Source organism: Triplophysa rosa, unplaced genomic scaffold, assembly GCF_024868665.1.
Source record: "Triplophysa rosa unplaced genomic scaffold, Trosa_1v2 scaffold9_ERROPOS8756747, whole genome shotgun sequence".
Taxonomy (NCBI): Eukaryota; Metazoa; Chordata; class Actinopteri; order Cypriniformes; family Nemacheilidae; genus Triplophysa; species Triplophysa rosa.
In genome coordinates this window covers 43,299-63,645 of record NW_026634979.1, presented here as the reverse complement: position 1 = coordinate 63,645, position 20,347 = coordinate 43,299, and the positions used below count along the sequence as shown (strand labels likewise).

The following is a 20,347-nucleotide window of genomic DNA, read 5'->3' as shown; positions in this document are numbered from 1 at the left end:
AGCCAATCAGAATCAAGTATTACAGATTCTAGTTCATTAATCACATTTGCCTCTTGACCCAGTTAATTTCTGACCCTTCAACTGTTTTAAACTGCAGTAACATGGCAGGCATGTGGAACCAGGTGTTTGTCCAGCCCTCACCACCAGAGGAAGTTCACACTAGTGAAGATCAAGACCCACGGGTATGAACATTCAGTTAAATGCTGAAATACTGAAATGCCCTTTAGGCTCAACTCAAACATTGATGTCTTTTTTAACAGGAAACGTATTTGGATATTCTTTTTTCACCAGTACGCTTTTCAGCCGCTGCCATTGTTAAAGCTTTACAGGTATGATTTTCATTTTCCATGTAATTTACTTGTACTGGGTCTGATAACACAGTAGGAATAGGCACGAGATCCCAAGTGACAGCAAACATGCGACAGTGTCGATCCATCATGAAAACGATGATCGTTTGGGTCTAAAAAATTTTTTTTATATACAATTATTTTAATTCCTTCTGATTGGTTATGCTGACTTTTCGGGCGATACCCTGAGATTTGATTGGCTGCATTGCCAGAGTTTGCGGTCCAGAGTCAAGCCCGGAGCACAGAAGAGCAAGTCTTTGAAAGTCTTTGAAATTGCCCTACTGGATCGCGCTGCATCCAGTAGGGACTATCTTGTCATAGTTTATTCAACATAAATTTTCATATCAGTATTGTAAATAAAATTGTTTTATTATCACCATGACTGACCCCCAATTAATCGAGTACTCGTTTTTCAAACCTGTCCAGTACTCAAAATGAAATATGATCAAAAATGCCCATCTCTCCAACACAGTATTGTGCACAGCGGGCTCAGTAAAATATACTCTTTTCTCTTCTAGCAAAGATTAAGGCAAACAAAGGTCTATAAATTCTTCGTTATATGTCATCAGTCGCTTTTGTTGCAAAGCAGCTTTAGAGAATATATATAAATATATATGATGTTCCTGTAGTTCTATTAATAAAGCATTGCTTTGGCAACGCAAAGTTCACGGGTTTGTAGCCTGAATGCATTTTATGCTACATCTGCCAAATGTGTAAATGCAACCTTTTGTTTGTGGTCCAGATGGGAACCAAAATTATTCGATGACCTCTTAGTATTTTCTACGTAATTGTTTTTTTTTATGCAGATTTACAAGAGAGGAACTGAGCGACATTTTGACTTATCGTGGGAGGAGCTAAAGAAAGAAGTTGCGGTCACACTGGAGAATGAGGTGAACTGGGACTGTTCATCCCTTGTGTAGATTCCTCTCTGTTTCTGCTAAACATTTCTCCATACATTTTGTCTAGCTTCAGGCCAGTGTGACAGAGTACGAGTTCTCTCAGGAGGACTACCGTCTGCTGCAGGTAGACGTCTGGTCCAAGTTTTACGCATGCTGTCTGCAGTATCAAGAGGTTCTGTCCAACCCTCTCGCCCTACACGTCAGCCCAGCCACAGCCATGGTCTGCATCCTCAAGAAGGTAGCCAGTTTTGCTGTTTAAGTCAAAATCGCAACAAATTTAAATTCCTGGTTGTATGTTGCAAATGTAAAAGCATTAGGGATGCACGAACAGTGTTTCCTCTCTGTTTTTTTTGCCTCTCTGATTTTGCCACCATCTCGGAACAATCTTACAATTTGGCTATATCCAGAACAAGCTTACTATTATTATTAGGGCTGTGTATTTAATGTGTTAATTATAATTAAAGCATTATGGGAACTTAATGTGATTCAAAATTTTAACGCATTTAACACACCCAGGGATGTGATTTTTCCGTATAAATCCGGATCTCAGTATTTTTTTTACCTCGCTGGGATCACCCGTGTAAATTGAATAAATTCGATTTATTTTAATTCGTCAAGGGATTGGGGAGTGTGGGTTTATCAAACAGCCGGCCAACAGGATCCTTTCTACGCTCTCAATATCATGCACACGGTTGTTATAAATGCACAGCGACCGCTTCACTCAGAACATAATTTTGCAAGTTATCTTTGTATCCAGAGAGTCCGTGAAAAATAGACGCCAAACACAGCTGATTTGGTTCCCAAAAAAGTGCGTCGTGTCATTTTTTATTAAGTGGGGAACTGAACAACGTTTTGTAACATATACAGAAAATCCAGAGTCTGGAAGTTGAGGCGTCTATATGATATGCTTTAAAATTATAACATGATCTATATACAGAGACTAAATTGGGCCATTCTGCGATTTAAAGGTTGGTTGGTTGATTGATTTGGAAAGGTGCTAATTTTAGCCTGCTAGCATTGAAATTATAATCCCAACCTCAATGCGATTTGCCGTCCAAAGCCACACCTCCTCCAAACACATGAATGTATTTCATAAATCCACGTAACAAATTACAAACTAAATCCATTAAATTCTTCTCGAAGCATGTACATACCTGTCCAAAAGAAAGAGAGCAACCATGGTATCGTCTTTCACACTCTTTGCCTGTCGGAGCTGTCTCCATCGTGTAAAAACTGAACCGATGTTAATTCGAGTTTTTCCTCTTTCATGATCCAGACGTTTTTTCGTCTCTGCTTTTTCAAAAAATGACTTTCATTTTGTAGATTTAATTGTTGTCGGTTCCGCAGGAAAGTTTGATTGTTGCTGATTGTCCGCCATTCTCCCTACATTGACACAGCGGACGTGAGCGCGCTGATGATGTGTGATGTCTGTGTGAACAGGGTGCACAGTGGTATGCAAAATACGTTGGCTGAAAATGTACACATGACCAGTCACAGCGTTCGGCCAGAACGTTTTGATTGGGCGAACGTTTTTTGGTCCTACGCCTTTCACAGACGATATATAATTAAAAAAATATTATTTGACCACTATACTTCTTGATTGCTATCAGGTTGTAAAAAGATTTCCAACCAGCACGACAAAAAATGTTTCTGGACAGGATCACATATCCTGGCTTTAATGGCTTGAAACTATACAAACTATACAAATGTAAACCGATCTAGTCACTGACCATGTTTACATGGACAACGATAATCCGATATTAACACAATTAAGACAATACTCTGATCAAGAATGGACCATGTAAACAGAGCTTTTTGATTAGCTTAATCCGTCTAAACTCATAATCATAGTAAACACAAATCGAATTAAGACGGGTGCAGTACTCCTATTTTAGTCGCATTATTGAAGTGCGGTATAGACATGTACACGCCTTAATCGCACTATTACCGGCGCTTAGGAACTTTCGCGGCACTTTGCAACAGGTTACACACACGCACAGCAGTGGACAGCCGTTTCGTTTTACGGCAAACAACATGGCTTCAAGCAAGAAGGCACATTTTTGGTCCGAACGGGAAACAAGAAAGATGCCAACAATTCTAGAAAATAAATGAAACACCAAAAACTCTATGTGGTACCAAGGCGAAGACGAACTGTTTGTTGATACATGGAATTATGGATGGACGTAATGACGAATGCCATTAATCGAACTATGTAGTGTAACATGTAAAACGGGAACATGAAAGGTACTGTATATTCTTAAAGCAACTCATGTAAACACCTTAATCGTAATATTATTTTACTCAGAATAAAGCGAATAATTTGATTACAGACGTCCATGTAAACGTGGTCACTGTCTAATATAAACGCGTTGAAGTCTCTATCAGGGGTCTCCAACTTTTTTGTAAGCGAGGGCTACCTGAAGAGATAAAATCATCTAGAGGGCTACTTGTTGATAAAATACTTTAAAACTTTAAACATGTGATGCATTATTTTTCAGTACACAGGACCAAATTGAGTTTTCTTTCACCTATTTTTGCACTTGAATATATTAAAGCTTAAAACACGTGCTAATAATAACATTTTCATGACGATATAGTCCTGTAATTGTAGAGCCCTCCCAGATAGCACAATCCATCTGGCTTACATCTATTTGACGTCTGCATTTACATCTGCAAGACATCTGCAATACGTAGTTTGCTCATCTGCAATACGTCTCGGAGACGTCTGAACGTCTGTAATACATCTGCTAAAGATCTGGAGATCTGCTGCGTAAAAACATCTGCTAAACATCTTAGAAAGAGCTGCTTTACGTCCATTCTAAATCATAAACATCTTACAGACATCTTCTAGAGGTCTATATGACGTCTGACAGCAGACATCTCCAAGACGTATTGCAGATGAGCAAACAATGTATTGTAGATGTCTTGCAGATGTAAATGCAGATGTCAAATAGACGTAAGCCAGATGTATGTGTGCTATCAGGGCTGTGTTTGGCGGGCACTTTACAGAGTTCATGCGGGCTACCGGGTGGAGACCACTCTGAAAGCAGTGTTTGCAAATACCTTATTACATGCTGATTAAAGACACATGCTTTATGAATGATGTAGATGGCTGAGTATGGAAGTCTCTTGACGCCACAGTATTCTTTACTTTTTGTGAATTATTGCTGATTACAATAAAATTAGGCTTTATAAACTACTCAAGTGGTGCCATTTGTTAATGCCATCTTATTTTACATTAGCATAAGATATTTGCACAAAGCAAGTTTTATTAAATATTGTTTAGGTGACTGTTAAACCAACAAATATTTGAACTGATATTTTCAAAATTGCCAGTCAGAATTGGGTAGTTACAATAGTTTTTGTTTTGCTAAGTGAAAAATATCTATTTTTTGGCAAACAGTTGCCTGTTTTTAATCATGTAACATTTAATTAATAACATTAAAGACTTTTGGGGGGGTTGGGCGAGGGTGCATGCAGTCTTCCTTCTTTTTTGTCCTTGGCAGATCACATGCTTGACACCAGACATAAGTAGGTCATCTTACATTTCATACAGTTGATTGGTGTCAAATATGATGTTGGCATCAACTTACTGCATGATATAACATACAGAATACTGTCAGAAAGAACTTAAAATTAAAGATATCTTGGCAAAAATGACCCTGAATGAGCTTGTGTCTCATATTTATTTAGTTACTGTATGCAATCACAGAAGCGCGATATCATATCACTGCTATTTTTGTCCAGAAAACTACGAGTGCACGTGTCATATAGATTTTATACAACAGTTAAATAAATAATAAATTAATATTGTGATATATTTTATAGATAACATTGTCTGCTTTCTTAATTTTTCAACAAAAATATTACCTAGAAAGCATCAGGAGAAGTGTTGCGCTTCTCTAAATAAGAATTTTAAACCGAAATTTTGCAGTTGCTGTTGCTGCGGTTTCTTGGCATTGTCTGTGTTGTCAAAAGCATGGTTATCTGATCACTTTAGCGTCTATGTGATGTCTCCAATACTCGTGAGACTCACTAGGAATTTGAGCCCAACTAACTAACTCTTACTTCAGAAGAGGCAGGCTACCTCATCAACCTAATTTAGTTAACTTATTGCAGGACGATACAACTCCTGGCCTAGATGTTTTATCTGTGTAAAAACCACAACAGACAAGACAAATGCAGAGTAGGCCTATTACCTACATTGTGCTCATAAATAAATAACGCTAATGTTAGCTGCAACTACTACTTTAACTCTAACCTGTACTGAAAAATATTCAGCATTCTTTTTACACAGACATGCGGCTTTAAAGGTGTCATGAATTGGCCTTGTTTATTGTTTTATACTGTTGTATGAGGTCTACTTATGACGTCCATGTGGTTTTTACATCAAAAACATCAAAATCAATAAGTAATAGGCTATTTTCTACGAAGGTTTTGAGGCCGATTCGACAAACGCTCGGTTTTAATGGGCATTAAGACTTGGAAGTAAATGCCCACTGCTATGATTGGATAGCAGTTTGCCTAGTAAACTTAGTTGGAACCTTCTGTGAATTTGGTTAGACACGTAACGTTAGGTTACACATTATCCCTATTTGCACCGGATTAGTATTATTTGGGAACCTCGTGTGATTTAGAAATTACCCACATCTGTATTTCATGTGGCGCATTAGCCTGTGATTTTACTACAATTTACTGAATTATTTCCCAGATGTGATGGCAAGTCTTTGTGTATAGTTTGTATAGCCTATTGTTGTATGGTGTTTAATGATATATGAACGTATCTGTCAGCATTTGAGACCCGTGATCGCAAACTGGACAGAAGATCACCGCGATCGCGGGTCTCAAATGTTACGAGAGTTTCCATGATAAATAAACAATCGGGAGACTCTCAGACAAAATGACAGTGTTTGAAAGCACCTGAAATGATATCAAAACACTTCAAAACAGCCTCCATTATTCGCAAACGGTGGATAAAACCTTGAAAAATGATATATGAGCCCGCCAAATCACAGAGATGCTGATTTGCACAGGACTAATATTATCACAGGACCTCGTGTTCGTCAAAATATGGTAGGTAATTTGTGGAGGAAATTTTTACTTTACAAATTACAAACATGGCCGATTCGCATGGGATTAAGATCACATAAAATCTCAGCAATTATTACAAATGACTAGAGGTCCCCAGGTAATACTAACCCTGGCTAGTGAAGTAGTCATTGATATTCTTCTGTGGAGGCGGTGTTAAACCTATCTATGACAGGTGCATTCCAGGACCTGGCGTTTGCTGGGCCTGGTGTCAATAACAGTTGTAATTTCAGTAACAAGGACGTTTTAAGTTCTGACACTTACAGGATGTTCGCTTGAATACGATTCCCTCTTATATAACAAAAGGTCGGGTTAAAATTGATGTCTTAATTCATGACTCCATACTCAAGTATGATCTGCAGATTGGTTAGTGCGGTCGTTTTGGGGATTATTTTTGTTGTATTCAGAATTAATATAGTGTATACGCTGCATGTTACTGGATTTTTACAGATAAACAGGCTTAAAATGCACTTCTGCCGCATTCCACATGAGCACTGAAAACTACATCATCAGTTACAGACAAATCATTCGCTGTAAAGAGTCTGTTGTGTTTCATACGATGGTTTGAAATGTGTGACGTGTGCATTGTCTTCGTCAATAGAGGAAAGCGTGATCACACACAGTCCCGAATCACACAGAGCTTGCATATCATTTTTTGTCCACTGATGCGCTCCCTTTCTCCCATCTTCATAAAACCTGAAATTTGTCCAAATATTAGCTTTTAAGACATTAGGTGCGTTTAGCACTGGCGCCTGCTCTCTCTTCCACCTATGTACGTTCAGCCGGAATTGCCATTTACTTCCAAAGGTCACATAAAAAAACCTGATTATTTTGTTCTGTGCATCGCTGCTGAATTTTTTTACGTCCACATTGCGATGCATCGTCAAAACAATTATTTTACACAGCTCTACCGATAGCAGATGAAGATACCGATATAGGCCTACATACACATCTTTTTTTCCTCTTATGCACTGGGAATAATTTTGTTTCATTGTGATTCATTCATTCAAATAAAACATTAGATGCTGCATGAATTAAATATATTAAAGATCCACTGTATGACTGCCGGCTTTCTTTGTGCATACTAAGAGTGTCACACTCATATAACAGAACAATATGTGAGTAAAATTGCTTTAAAATGCATGTAAACAATAAACATTTTTGAAGACAACTATCTGCAGTGACTGTGATGGATTTATATATGCTATATATAATGTTAAATAGGGGATGTGAAGGTGTGTCAAGCTGATTAAGACAGCTGAGTGCACAGCCATAGAACGTAGACTCTCTACGTTAAAACTGATCGTGGAGACATTTTAATCGTTCACGATCTAATATCATCATATCCCACACCCTAGCTGCCATGATAGCTAGCACTCCTTCCCAACATACGAGCAGACACCACATAATCAGCAAATCTTTATATCAGCAAGGTACAGTTATTATTGTTTTTAACACCTTTAAAGGTTTAGGTCTTTGTGTTATATTATTAAAACGTCACTTGTCGCATGATCTGATCCATTCCCATGTCCTGCCCTAAATACTCGTATGTTTTTTTTATTTCTTCATTCATAAAGTGTAATTCAGTGTTATGTGGGTTGTTTAGGAAACTTTGCTGTCTTTCAGGCATTCGTGTCTTTCTTGTTTCCCTGTTTTGCTGTCGACCATCTTTACCTATCCTCGGATGAATACTTTCTTTCTGAAGAGGAGACGCCCATTGCTGAGGGTAAGAGGCCAGTCTCTTGAAGTCAGATGTCTGTACAATGTGCTGTGTGCAATGTGTAAGACTACGGTTTCATAATGTTTTCTCCTTTTAACATATTATTATGGCCTCCGCCTCCCACAAACAGGAAAAGATGCAGCTGAGGCTGAATTCTGAGCTATTTCAGCATTACGGACGTGACATTTGCAGTTAAAAACTTGAAATAAAAAGTCTCAGAGAATGATTCTCCAGCCATTATATTGAACCATCTGTTTATATTTTCCTAAACCTCTGACAATAGTCTTTGAACAAAGTATCAGTCTATACACATGATGAGGGCAATACATGGATGTGACAAGAAATGACACATGGTTTTGGGAGACAAAATTGAGAAGGGGTGGGACTTAATAGAACATAATTTTTTCTCTTATTTTCTTAGAATTTTCCTTGATTTACGCATTAATGAGGAAGAAACAAATTTTGGCACGTTTTTATTGTATAACTTGAACCTGAAACCTAACCTTCAATTTGTTTTTTTTCCCAGATTCTGATATGAGCCGTGACATCCTGCTGCTGGTTCAGTGTCTGCGTCAGTTGAATGCATATCTCATGGAGGACATGGCTTATGAGATGGAGAAAGCACTTGAGCACCTGCTCTCTCCAGAGAGAACCTCTGAGAAAATCTTTGAGGCTCTGTTGGCCAGTGACACGTCTGTATCACCTCAATGACTGACGTAATAGTCACACAAGCTGTTGATCAATTTGCTGACTCAAATTTAATGTTCTTCACAGTGCAACAGGAATTCAGGACATTGCAAACAAACTGCTAGATGTCCGTAACCCTATCGGTGCCATGAATCTGCTGCTCAGAGAGCTGGACCTCGAGACAGACGCAGAGACTGATAGTAGACCAACTACAGGTACTGGTAGATTTACATTTTTTTTGTGAACCACATGAGGGCACATGATGAGAGAAAAGAGTTTCTAATGTCGCAGGTCAATCTCTACGAGTGCGGATCAGCCTGTCTCAGCTGTACGGCAGCAGCATGGCTTCCAGTCTCATCTGTCAAGGCGTCTGTCAGACCAGCATGACCAGGATGCTGCTGTGCAGAGACCTGCTCATCCTCCAACAACTCTACCTGCATCTGGGTGACACAGTGAGTTTGTGTAAATGTGACTTCTGTCTCACACCATGTCCTAAACGTGATAAACAATTTGTGTGTCCAAACTGCACCTAAAAAAGGGCCGTGGCACGACAATCAGCTACAAAACAAGGCCAATTCTAACAGTTTTTCTCTGTTTTCACAGTTCTTGCTGTGAACAGATTTGAAATGATCCAGCACTGTCTCAACTAATCCACAGATAAATGTTGTTTCCTGTCAGTTTCGTTTTAAACATCTCCTATATCAAATCGTTCGTCCTCGGGCTCAAGAAATCTGTCACAGCAAACAGCAACTTCTAGTAATGCACTCACGTTGTGTGTGTAACTTGTCATTAACGACGTGGATTGTGCATGTCCACGACAGCGGGAAACATCAGTGACGCGCGCAATTGACTATCACACACAGCCTGCACTGATAGCGGACTCGCGTTCTTCTCGTCTTTCCACATGAAATAACAACTAGAAGAAATGAGAAAATGAAACAAGAAAATGCTCACGCTGTCTCGAAAACTGGTCGCAAAATGCAACCATTAAGTCGCAGTCTGGAGCCCTGGTATGACTGGTATTTCACACTCTTTGCTATGACCCGTCAAAATAAAAGTCTGGTTAACTCGAACATCGTTAACAAAAATAAAGTATTGTATTATAATATTTACTATAGTGAATTGTAGGATTCTAGTACTAAATTAAACTGTAGTAAACACTATAGTATACTTTTATATGTACTATAGTAAAGTTCAGAAACACTAATGTATCTGCAAAAGGAGGAATTTTGCTGCAGTTAATCATAGTAACTAATATAATAACATACCTGCAAACTTGTCGCTTTTCAGCGAAATTCTTCATTCTTGTGAATCGTGTAGATCCGAAGAGTTTTTTTTTTCGGAGAGTGGGGTTGGTGATTCATGAGTTCGAGTTCATGGTCCTTTCCGATCACAACTGCATCACAAAACGTTAAATTTATTCTTGTAACCACGGTTCCCTGAGGTAACGGGTACGAGCATTGCGTTGAAAAAGCTATGGGAAAACTCCTGTTTTATCCGATACTGAAGCCTATTGGTTCACGTCTTTGAAAATCAGACCAATGGTGTTCGGGCCTATATACCGTATACCGTTCAGTACCATATTCGACTGAAGTGCGATGTAAAAACGTAATGCGTGACACATTATTATTGTTATAATTCCTCATAAATAAAAACATGTTGAAGGTCTAGAATTGATTCTACGTTTGGTGTTTGCATTTGGAAGCTGTTGCTGTGAACCCACATCACCAGAAAGATCCCAGTAACATTAAGAGTCGCTAAATCAACAATTTGATACATTCTGAGAAAAAAAACTACACACTGGTGAGTTCAGAAACTAAAAAGTCCTATACGTCTATATGAGATAAAAGTGAAGGATGATGGTATTATCCTCTCCATGATAAAGAAAAACCCTTTCTCAACATCCAGATAAGTGAAGAGTTCATCTGGATGCATCTGTCTTCTGTTACATCACCAAAAAACACCAGTGACCCAGTGCCTTAGGAGGCCATGCATGGAAATGGAATTACACTGTCTGAACGCTATTTTACTGAAGATGTTGTCAGCTCATATCACGGGATATTCCAAGCCTTCTCCATAATTTTTATGTCATTCATATATCGCGCTGAAGGAGAAAATTGTACTGAATGCCATTGGTCTGTGATTTTCACAGACGTGAACCAAGATAGGCTTCCGTATCGGATAAAACCGGAGTTTTGTTATAACGTTTTCAACGCAATGCAAAGTGAACCATATTGAAAGGGAACTTTAGTTATCAGTTAGTGTAACAAATGACTGTAGTTGATTGCCTCGTCAAACAAATTAGGTAAGAAATTTACATAAAGATATGACTTATGGCTAAAATACAATGATTAATATGTCCAGTGTTTATCTGAGTATACCTTTGATGAAGTGTTCACTGCAAATACAAGTGTAAATTGACAGCTGCTATTGTTTCCCCTCACTGGGGACAGAGTCAAGTTTAAGGCATACAATTAACAAACTCCTCCTTCCTAGATTTTCGTTCTCGGATGGGATTCTGTAGAAGCATAGCTCAGGCTAGTCTCCTCGCATTTTTTTTCCCAACAACAATTAGGTATTTAGGCTAAACGCAAGATATCACTCTTAACATGGCAGACAACGGCAGATAGCGTTCTTTTTCCCTTCAGCGGTGTGTGACGTAACGTGAAAGGTATGGATAATCAGTCTCCTCATCCATTTTTGATGATTATTATTCATGAAGTGCAGAACTTCTATCAAATGAGATCGCTGTGGGAGTGGACCTGTCAGTTGTGATGTAGCTGAAATAGAAACATTTCCCGTCGCATATCTCGTTTTTGCGACTGGTTAGGACAAAAACCCTGATTAACATGGAAAGGATAACTTTCATCGCGTGTCAGGAGATGGTGTCAGGAGAGTCTGTTTGCTGATTGGTTGTGCTGGTGTGCATGTGGGACGTGTCTTAGGAAAGGCTGTTTACTGATTGGTTGTATATTCAGATATTTCCTGCAGGTGGTTCTCAGTTGTTGCAGCTGCAGCAGGAGTTGATTCCTCGATGCTCTCATTTGCTCTGCACTTATCACCTCCTCAAACAGATGAGCCTGACGCTGTCCTCGTCCGTCCCTCTGGACATACTGTAAGTCCAGTCCAGAACAGATTTCATCTCAATATTTATCACTTTATTTATATGTAATCAGTATAATCTTATTCCAGAAAAAGTCAGACACAGACATTAGAATGTTTTCCGTGTTTATTTGAAAGTGTGAATCTTCACGTTCTGTTGCCTATGCTGATGTTTGTGCATGTAAAAGTAATCTAAAAGTAAAAATGTATAGTATTTTTAAAGGGATCATGCAGTTAGTGTTTATTTTGTTTAGTAGTTTGAGATTTAATTGTAATATTTGTTTGCTACAAAAACATACACAATTAAGTTTAGGGCTGCCCCCTTACAGTCGACTATTCGTTATTTGATTAGAAAACACTAATTCAAACATATTTTAATTAGTCGATTGTCCGTTGACTTGTATGCAGCACGTTAGTCACTTTACATACTTTACTTTACATAGATAATCAGATTTATTTATATTTTTCTTCTAGGCTATATTATATGTATACAGTGGGAAGATGTACAAAATATGTATAATAATTAGGTATGAAGATGAAGAATATATGCACCAACAATAAGAATACATGTATATGACTGGTGTTATAAACTATTGTTCATGGGGTCTGTACTGTAGGTCTTCATCGCTTTTCACTCTCTATTAGATGCGTACTGTTATTGTGTTGCGACTCTTTCTTTTCTTTTGGTTTGTTTATTCTCACGCATGCCTTTGCACCACGGGTCCAAAAGAAGATTAGCGGCACGTCTATGGAGTTTAAATGGACCCAAAACTCACGCGCATGGAATCCGCACGTGCTATGCAAACGCGCATAATGATAACCACGCGCGGAAAGCTGCTCCGCGAGGGCGCATTTAAACTCCGCGAGCGAGCAGAACAGTATCCGCAAGCGGAAAAGAATCCTCGCGCGGGGGCATTTCTTTGACGAGCGGGCGCGCGATTCTCTCTATGCTCTCGCAACTGCTCAACACTTGCTCGCTCGTTGAGTTGACTTCTGAGACTTTGGAGGCGGGACAATGGCAGACTTCTCCGATCCTTTGATTGGTCACTTTTAACATGCACTCACCTACAGTCTCCGACATGTATCTTACCCGTTGTACAGACGTCTTAATTTGGCATAACACGATACTTTTTTCCATTTTTAAACTTGGGTTACAGTGTTATGTATGCCCTTGGCTTTGGATTTACATATTTGGCATCTTGACAGGAAGTTAGAAATAAATAGTTTGGTGTGTGTTCAATTATGAATGTGTATTCATAATTGCTTTGTATTGTTAATAATTTTCATGAAATTGTTATAAAATGAGAAGTAATAAATGGCTACAACAGTATAACTCAAAGCACAAGTTATTATAAATTACAATATGATGTACTCTCTAAAATTTAATTTAATAATAATTTATTTGTTTTGCTTTATTTGTTTTGAAAATATTAAAACAGGCTATGCCAGTAAACAGATAATAGATAACTCAAATTTAATGACTACAGGAGACATTTAATTATATTATTATAGTATGTTTTAAATAGGTCATACATGACATATTAATTCATATTAATAATTTTTGTTGACAGATGTAAGAAATCAAAATGTCACTTGTTAAGACACTAACACATAGCTAAGGCAAGGTAATACACTAATCATTCGGTAGTAAGACATGTAATCAGGTGACTGCATGTAGGTTGAGTGCATGTTAAAAGTTACCAATCAAATGCGCAGAGACCTCATTTGATTGGTAACTTTTAACATGCATTGTCCCGCCTCCAAAGTCTCAGAAGTCAACTCAACGAGCGAGCAAGTGTTGAGCAGTTGCGAGAGCATAGAGAGAATCGAGCGCGCACTCGTCAAAGCCTCTGCTCGCGGACTGAGTTTTTGCTCGCGGAGCAGAAATGCGCCCGCGCGAGGATTCTTTTCCGATTGCGGATACTGTTCTGCTCGCTCGCGGAGTTTAAATGCGCCCTCGCGGAGCAGCTTTCTGCGCGTGGTTATCATTATGCGCGTTTGCATCGCGCGTGAGTTTAGGGTCCATTTAAACTCCATACACGTCACAGCGCTCACCCGGCGAGCATCATCACGTGTTAAACGCACACTAATTTTGCAAAATGGGTGTCGTGTCACAGCGGTCACGTGGCGAGCACCATTCAATTTCAATGCTAGTTTCGTCTCGGCTCTTAAAAGCTATACAAAGCACTCTGACTTCTGAAATACACAAGAATGAGCTTTTTTTATACGCACACGCAGATCCCTGCACCCCTGCACGAGCATTGCGGGTGAGAGAGAAAGCGCCGAACTGGAGCGGATCACAAACTACAGATTGAAAGAAGGTCAAACGTTTGTTAATTTGTTGTGGGTGTATTAATTCACGTTTTTTTCATACTAACGTTCGCTTTGCAAAGCGCTGAGTTAACCACACCTACTTATGTACATTCCAGGGAATACATGGAATAGACATGAATTTTCATGATTGACATGAAAAAGTAATGCTTACCTTAAAATCGTGTAAATGGTGTATAATTTTTTTACAATTCGCCATGACTTTCCAAAAACACTGTTTTCAGGAGTTTGGACATAAAAGCATATTTAAACTTGATCTTACTGTATATTGAATTAGTCCATTTTGTTTGCCAAAGTTGTGGTGAATAATGACAAAGAGCTCAGAGAGAGCAGGGTTTTACCAGGATAAAGTGAAATTTTTTGGGGGGGATAAGCATGTTGTTTTTAATAACATTAATAGCAAAGTTAATGAATAATAGTAATGTATTAAAAATAATTTTAAGCCATCTCGCGGCCCCCTTGGAGGATCACTGAAGCCTCCTTGTGACAGCAAGAGACATGCTACCAATTTTATTGTAGAAGAAGGCTTTCAAAAATTGATGTACTTCATATTGAGCCCGAGTACACAATACTTCAGCGGCAAATGATCACGTCAGGTTTGGCACATCAGCAAATGCAAACATTTTAAATGATCATAGTGCAACGAAGGTTTTTAGTTACATTAAGTACAGGATTCGACTCCTTTATTAATACATTAGGTATTTAAAGTATATTACATATACACTACGTTTTTGGAAAGGCTTTTGGGCCTTTCTTAGTTTTAGACTAGTCAACCAGATGGTTACAAAACTTTCATTTAAACAACTGTCGAATTAGTCGTAGCGCACATCCCTAATGTAAACTAGCCCTGCTTCAGATCCACTCACATCTCAGACTGAACGCCAGTGGGCGGAGCCAACAATGCAACGATGTCAAAGTAGTAAGTGTTGTTATCTTGCTGTAGGCAGGTCATATGAAAATTAATCTACTTGGTGACATCCCTTTTCCAGCCATTTTTCATTTGTTTTTTTTTTCCGGAGAATGATTAAATAAATGTTTTCGTTATTGATGAGGAAGGCGTTTTAAGATATGAAACTTGCTTGGATGTTATAAATGATACCAATACCTCTTATATGTCAAAAGAAAAAGATCAATTTGATCCCTGATGTCACCACCCCTTTAATGGCTCACAGATACTTATCACTTCTAATTGAATTTAATTTGAATTTAAAATTTGAATCTTGACAGTAAACTGGATCGGTTAACAAACATTATGAACATTATTAAAACAAGTGAACAACCCAAATCAAGGAACTAATTTTATTCAGGGCAAGGCTGTGATAAGGCAGGACTTTGGGCTACTGATTTTGCACCATATTTGATTTGTTGACATTTTAATAACTCATCCCCTTTAAAAAAAAATAAAGCACGGTAAAGCCGAACATGACAGCGTGTGATAGCCACAGTTATATTAAAAAGTATGTTTAATAGATTCCAGATTTATTATGAAACGCAAGTGCTACTTATAAGTAGGGATGTAACGATTCATCGTGAGCCGGTTGAAAATCGATTATAATGTGTGACGATTCAAATCGATTGAAGTGTGAACTGAATCGCGATACATTTTTTGAACAGCAGGGGCCTCTATTTTCACTGCAAACCTAAACGTGGGCATGCTTATATTTCTTAAATGCAAAAAAATCCAAGAAAAGCACAGACAGTAGAGATGGAAACTCGAGTCCGCGACTTAAGTCGCATAAACAGAGACTTGCGACTTGACTTGGACTCGTGGGCAGCTGACTCAAGACTTGACTTGGACTCGTGACTCATGAGACTCGTAAAAAACGCAAGTCATTTTGGTAGAACATTTCATTCACATTCTTCCTTTACTTCCCCACATGACAGCATCATACAACACATTTGTCTATTAATTCCCAATCCATTATGTTCTGCAGCAAATGTCACAACAATTAATCTCTAAACACACAAAGTCAGCATTATTATGTACACGCGCGACGCATCTGGAGGACGCGTGTTCATCGTATAGTTATATAAACGACAAAATGTAGCGAAGTCTTACTTTAGTAGCTTCTGTCCAGACCATTTAAGTGCAGCAGATATTATAATGAATGATTAACTTTAAATAGTTTACATCAGTATTCATTTCGTTGACGAAAACTATAACGAAAATATTCGTTAACGACATGTTTTCACTGACGAAAACGAGACGATAACAAAATAAAAATGAATGCGTGATACCGAAAACAGTATAAAAAAATACGGACATTTTTGTTGGTGGACATCAGCTTGCGCGCATGTGTTGCTTATCTCATATAAGCGGTAGAGAGAAGTCTCTGGGTGAACAGGAAGCACTGACGCGTGTATTCTGCGTCTCCACGCGGTTAACAGTGCCTCTTATTTTCCTTCACAATCGCCGGTAAAGCGCCACAAACTTGAAGCACGACTGCAGGCGAGTCACCCTGAAACTCATTACAAAGGCAAGCACAAACATTTTATATGCCAATGTTAACTTATCCGCTAATGCCAGCTGCTGCATAACGTGAAATACAACATAAAGTAACAGTTAAGCCAAAAGAAGTGATGAAGTAAGTCGTATTGTATATTAAAAGATTGAATGACATGCTAAATACCAAAGCAAGTATGAATTGATTGAAAAATGATTGATGAAATGTAAGACAGTTTCTGTAATATGTCTGTTTGAAAGATAATTCTCATTCAGTCTCAAGCAAAGAGTGCAGCTCTGTTCTTCAAAGAGGCATGATGCCATAAGCCAATAGCGCTTCAGTGTGAGCCCTGTCAGAGTGTTTCATTGGTTGAATGTACTTAATGAATACACCCTACTGAACGATTCATTTAAGTCAAATGAGATTTAATGAACTAGTACATGTGTTCATGGTCTAATATTCTCTGTGTTGCAACAATGCATATCCAGTAATTACTGAGATTTTCTGAAAAATAAAGGTAATGACCTGGTTTAATTTCATTCTAAGGTCAAGTAAATGATGTAAAAACAGTTAAATCTTTGTTTGGAACATTTAATTACACATCATGCAATTCATTACATTACTTAATTTAGCCTAGTTTACAGCAAAATTGTTCATATTAGTACATCATTCTTGCGCATAAAATGTATTTTGATTTTGCACCGGTAAATGTGGCGCAAAGACTTAGTCAAAAGAAGAAAACACACCAGCATCAGCACTGGTTCGAAGCACTGGTTTGAATACCCAAGACATTCTGTAGAGTTAATTAATATTTCAAAACTGATTTCGCTTCATACACTGTGAATTACAATAACTGGGAAAACTATTGCTAAAAATAGAACAGAGACTAGAGATGTGACTTGGACTCCACCTCAGAGACTTAAGACTTGACTTGGACTCCACTTTAAAGACTTGAGACTTGACAAAGACTCGACCTCAATGACTTGAGACTTGACTTGGACTTGGACCTCCGAGACTTGTGAACATGTCTGACAGACAGTATTAGTTTGTTTATATTAAAGAGACCTTTTCTATTATTAATTTGTTTTAAAATTGCAGTTTAGTTTTTGTTATATGAAATAAAACATAATTTTACTATACAAAGAAACGTGAAGCATTTAAGAAATAATGCAAGGGAAGTTTGTAAAAATAAATCGTGAGTAAATCGTGAATAAATCGCACCATGAGATCAGAATCGTGAATCGCATCGCATCGTGAGCTGAGTGAATCGTTACATCCCTACTTTTAAGTGCAGTTTATAATAAATTTTCCATGTTTGATACAACATTTTGCTTAAACTCTAAATGGGTTGGATACATTTTATTTTCTCCACAAAAGATTTTGTCAAAATGTTGTAAGTGTTTTAGAGCATTTCAGTTTATAGATGTCCTTAAGGCCAATATATTCTTACTAAAAGAAAAACAACTTAAATTTTGATTGCATGGGGGGCATTAATGGCACAAAAGCTACACAATGCCACCAACCACTATCTTCCCTCTTTAGGACGGCTGTACCCATTATGTTGCTCCAAAAACCAAACAATGATGTGGCAGAATGTGCTGCTGCTTGTCACTCTAGTGTTGAATAAAAACTTAAATTAACACAGAAAAAAATTGATATGCCTTTGGTCTGACTGGGGCTCTACTAGCAGAATTGAACAGTTTTGCTTCATCCATCAACTACATCTAGTGACTTTATAATTCTAAATTAGACAGTTAACTAATAAACCCTTCCTCCATAATAGCATTTGTCTCACATATTTCCTGTTATTGACAGATTTCATGCATTTTGTTTTGGTCACTTTCTAGAAACACAGATTTGCAGCATCTGTCTGTTCTGGAGCTTTCAGACTCTACAGGCCCTGTAACCATCAGATCAGGTGAAGTGAATGTAGCAGAGTTCTGCTTTATAAGAGGTGATGATAATATTGACTGTTCCTCTCTATGTTGTCCATAAGTGTTGAGTCCGCAGACTGTGCTGGAGTTGTTCTACCAGAATGTGGCACGTAAAGTCATCGTGTCTCAGATCTTCTCTCAGCAGGACACGATGGCCAATGAGAGCGTGCTGCACTGGCCACAGATGATCTCAAGCGTTCTCACACTGCTCTGCCAGTTTCTGTATCCTCCTCATGTGAAATACACATGACTTTTTCCTTTGGTTCTTCATTTTAGTTACGTTTACTATATGTTTATTTGCCTTGCATCATTTTATTAGCTGGCCGAGCAATCCCAGCTTCTTGTTTCCTGAATGCCTGATGGGGAATTGTCAGTACGCCCAACTACAGGTGAGACTTATTGCATTAATGCTACAGGTCAGCAATTCTGAGTTCCTGAGTTTTGCTCTCGAGGTGACTAGTTTTAGAACACAAACATTTTTAATTACAAAATCATATCTTTGTATTGGCTTATATGGGACTCATTAGAAGCTCCAAAAAGCATGTACATCCAAACTCTGTTGCAAGTTAACACTTTAGGTCAACCAAGGCAGATACAAAGATGAGCAGGAAGAACAGAAAGCAGGAAAGTTTATTATATATATATATATATATATATATATATATATTAGGGCTGTCAATGGATTAAAATATTTAATCGCGATTAATCGCATGATTGTAATGAGTTAACTCGTGATTAATGACACATTTTTATCCATTCTAAATGTACCTTAAATGAATACTTTTCAAGTTTTTAATAATCTAATCAACATGGGCATGGACAAATATTGATGCTTTATGCAAATGTATATTGTTTATTATTAGTGAAACCATACTCAACATAGAGCATGAAGACTAGACATGAATTGAAATGATTTCAAAGGTCATAGATGTTTTTCAAAGAACTTGTACATGTCTATTAAACACATGAAAAAAAACAGGAAAAACAGGTTCCCATTACTTCTTTCTTTGCACTGAGCTATTTACTTACACAAGCATGTTTACATTTTCGCAACTGTGATAGCTCGGTGGAGGCTGTGTGCAATGCAAGGCATATGCTCGAACGGAAGCTGCCTGGCCGCGGCAATCATGTTGCGCGCACTATCGGTGGTCAATGGGCTAATTTTGAGTTCAATATTCCACTGTCTGGCTACCTGCAGAAAGTGCTCAGCGCAAACGTCAGCATAGTGCCTCTCGTCTGTCTTCATGACGGTCAAAGCGTACGACCGTAGTTTCCAGTGTGTGTCAAAATAATGAGCCGTTACCCCCAGGTAGCTATGGTTACTGAGGGAAGTCCAGTAATCTCTGGTGAGCGCAACCGTGTTTGTCTGACTTATCGCCTCCTCGACTTTAGCTTTCTCCTTCGTAAGAGTCGTGAATCTTGCTTGTAACAGTGGCTCTCGAAGGTAGTTCATATGTGTAATCGTTAGATGCGATGCGAATAATTTCAAGTAGACCCTCGTCCTCCACTACATTAACTGGCCTACATGCTGTAGCCACCCATTTAGCTATCGATGTGTTGAGTCTGTTGCTTGTGGAGTTGTCCATCCGTCTCTGCTGAAAACAATCTAGTGTGATGTGCCGCGAGGAGGAGGAGAGCTCTCTGTGTCAGTTGTATGCTTCGCCAATCGCCATCAAGTGATATTTTAAACTCTACGTGCTGCGGTGATAGCTTAATTCACATCGACAATAAATGCAGATCACTTTAGTCTTGTCGACAGAACCATCAGACATCGTTTTATATATGAATTTTACGT

The 20,347-nt window shown here is 38.3% G+C and overlaps 1 protein-coding gene across 2 annotated transcripts in view; it reads left to right on the top strand.

Annotated features, from left to right (window-relative positions):
- The window catches only part of nup160 (nucleoporin 160), a 69,667-nt gene that overhangs the window by 26,877 nt on the left and 22,443 nt on the right, over positions 1–20,347 (top strand). For both annotated transcript variants that reach the window (XM_057328938.1, XM_057328937.1), the window contains exons 9-20: positions 98–182; positions 261–329; positions 1,154–1,237; positions 1,314–1,484; positions 7,961–8,060; positions 8,581–8,746; positions 8,829–8,956; positions 9,033–9,193; positions 11,720–11,856; positions 18,466–18,536; positions 18,615–18,774; positions 18,872–18,941. In XM_057328938.1, the coding sequence (XP_057184921.1) occupies positions 98–182; positions 261–329; positions 1,154–1,237; positions 1,314–1,484; positions 7,961–8,060; positions 8,581–8,746; positions 8,829–8,956; positions 9,033–9,193; positions 11,720–11,856; positions 18,466–18,536; positions 18,615–18,774; positions 18,872–18,941 (1,402 nt within the window). The remainder of the gene's footprint in view (positions 1–97; positions 183–260; positions 330–1,153; positions 1,238–1,313; positions 1,485–7,960; positions 8,061–8,580; positions 8,747–8,828; positions 8,957–9,032; positions 9,194–11,719; positions 11,857–18,465; positions 18,537–18,614; positions 18,775–18,871; positions 18,942–20,347) is intronic.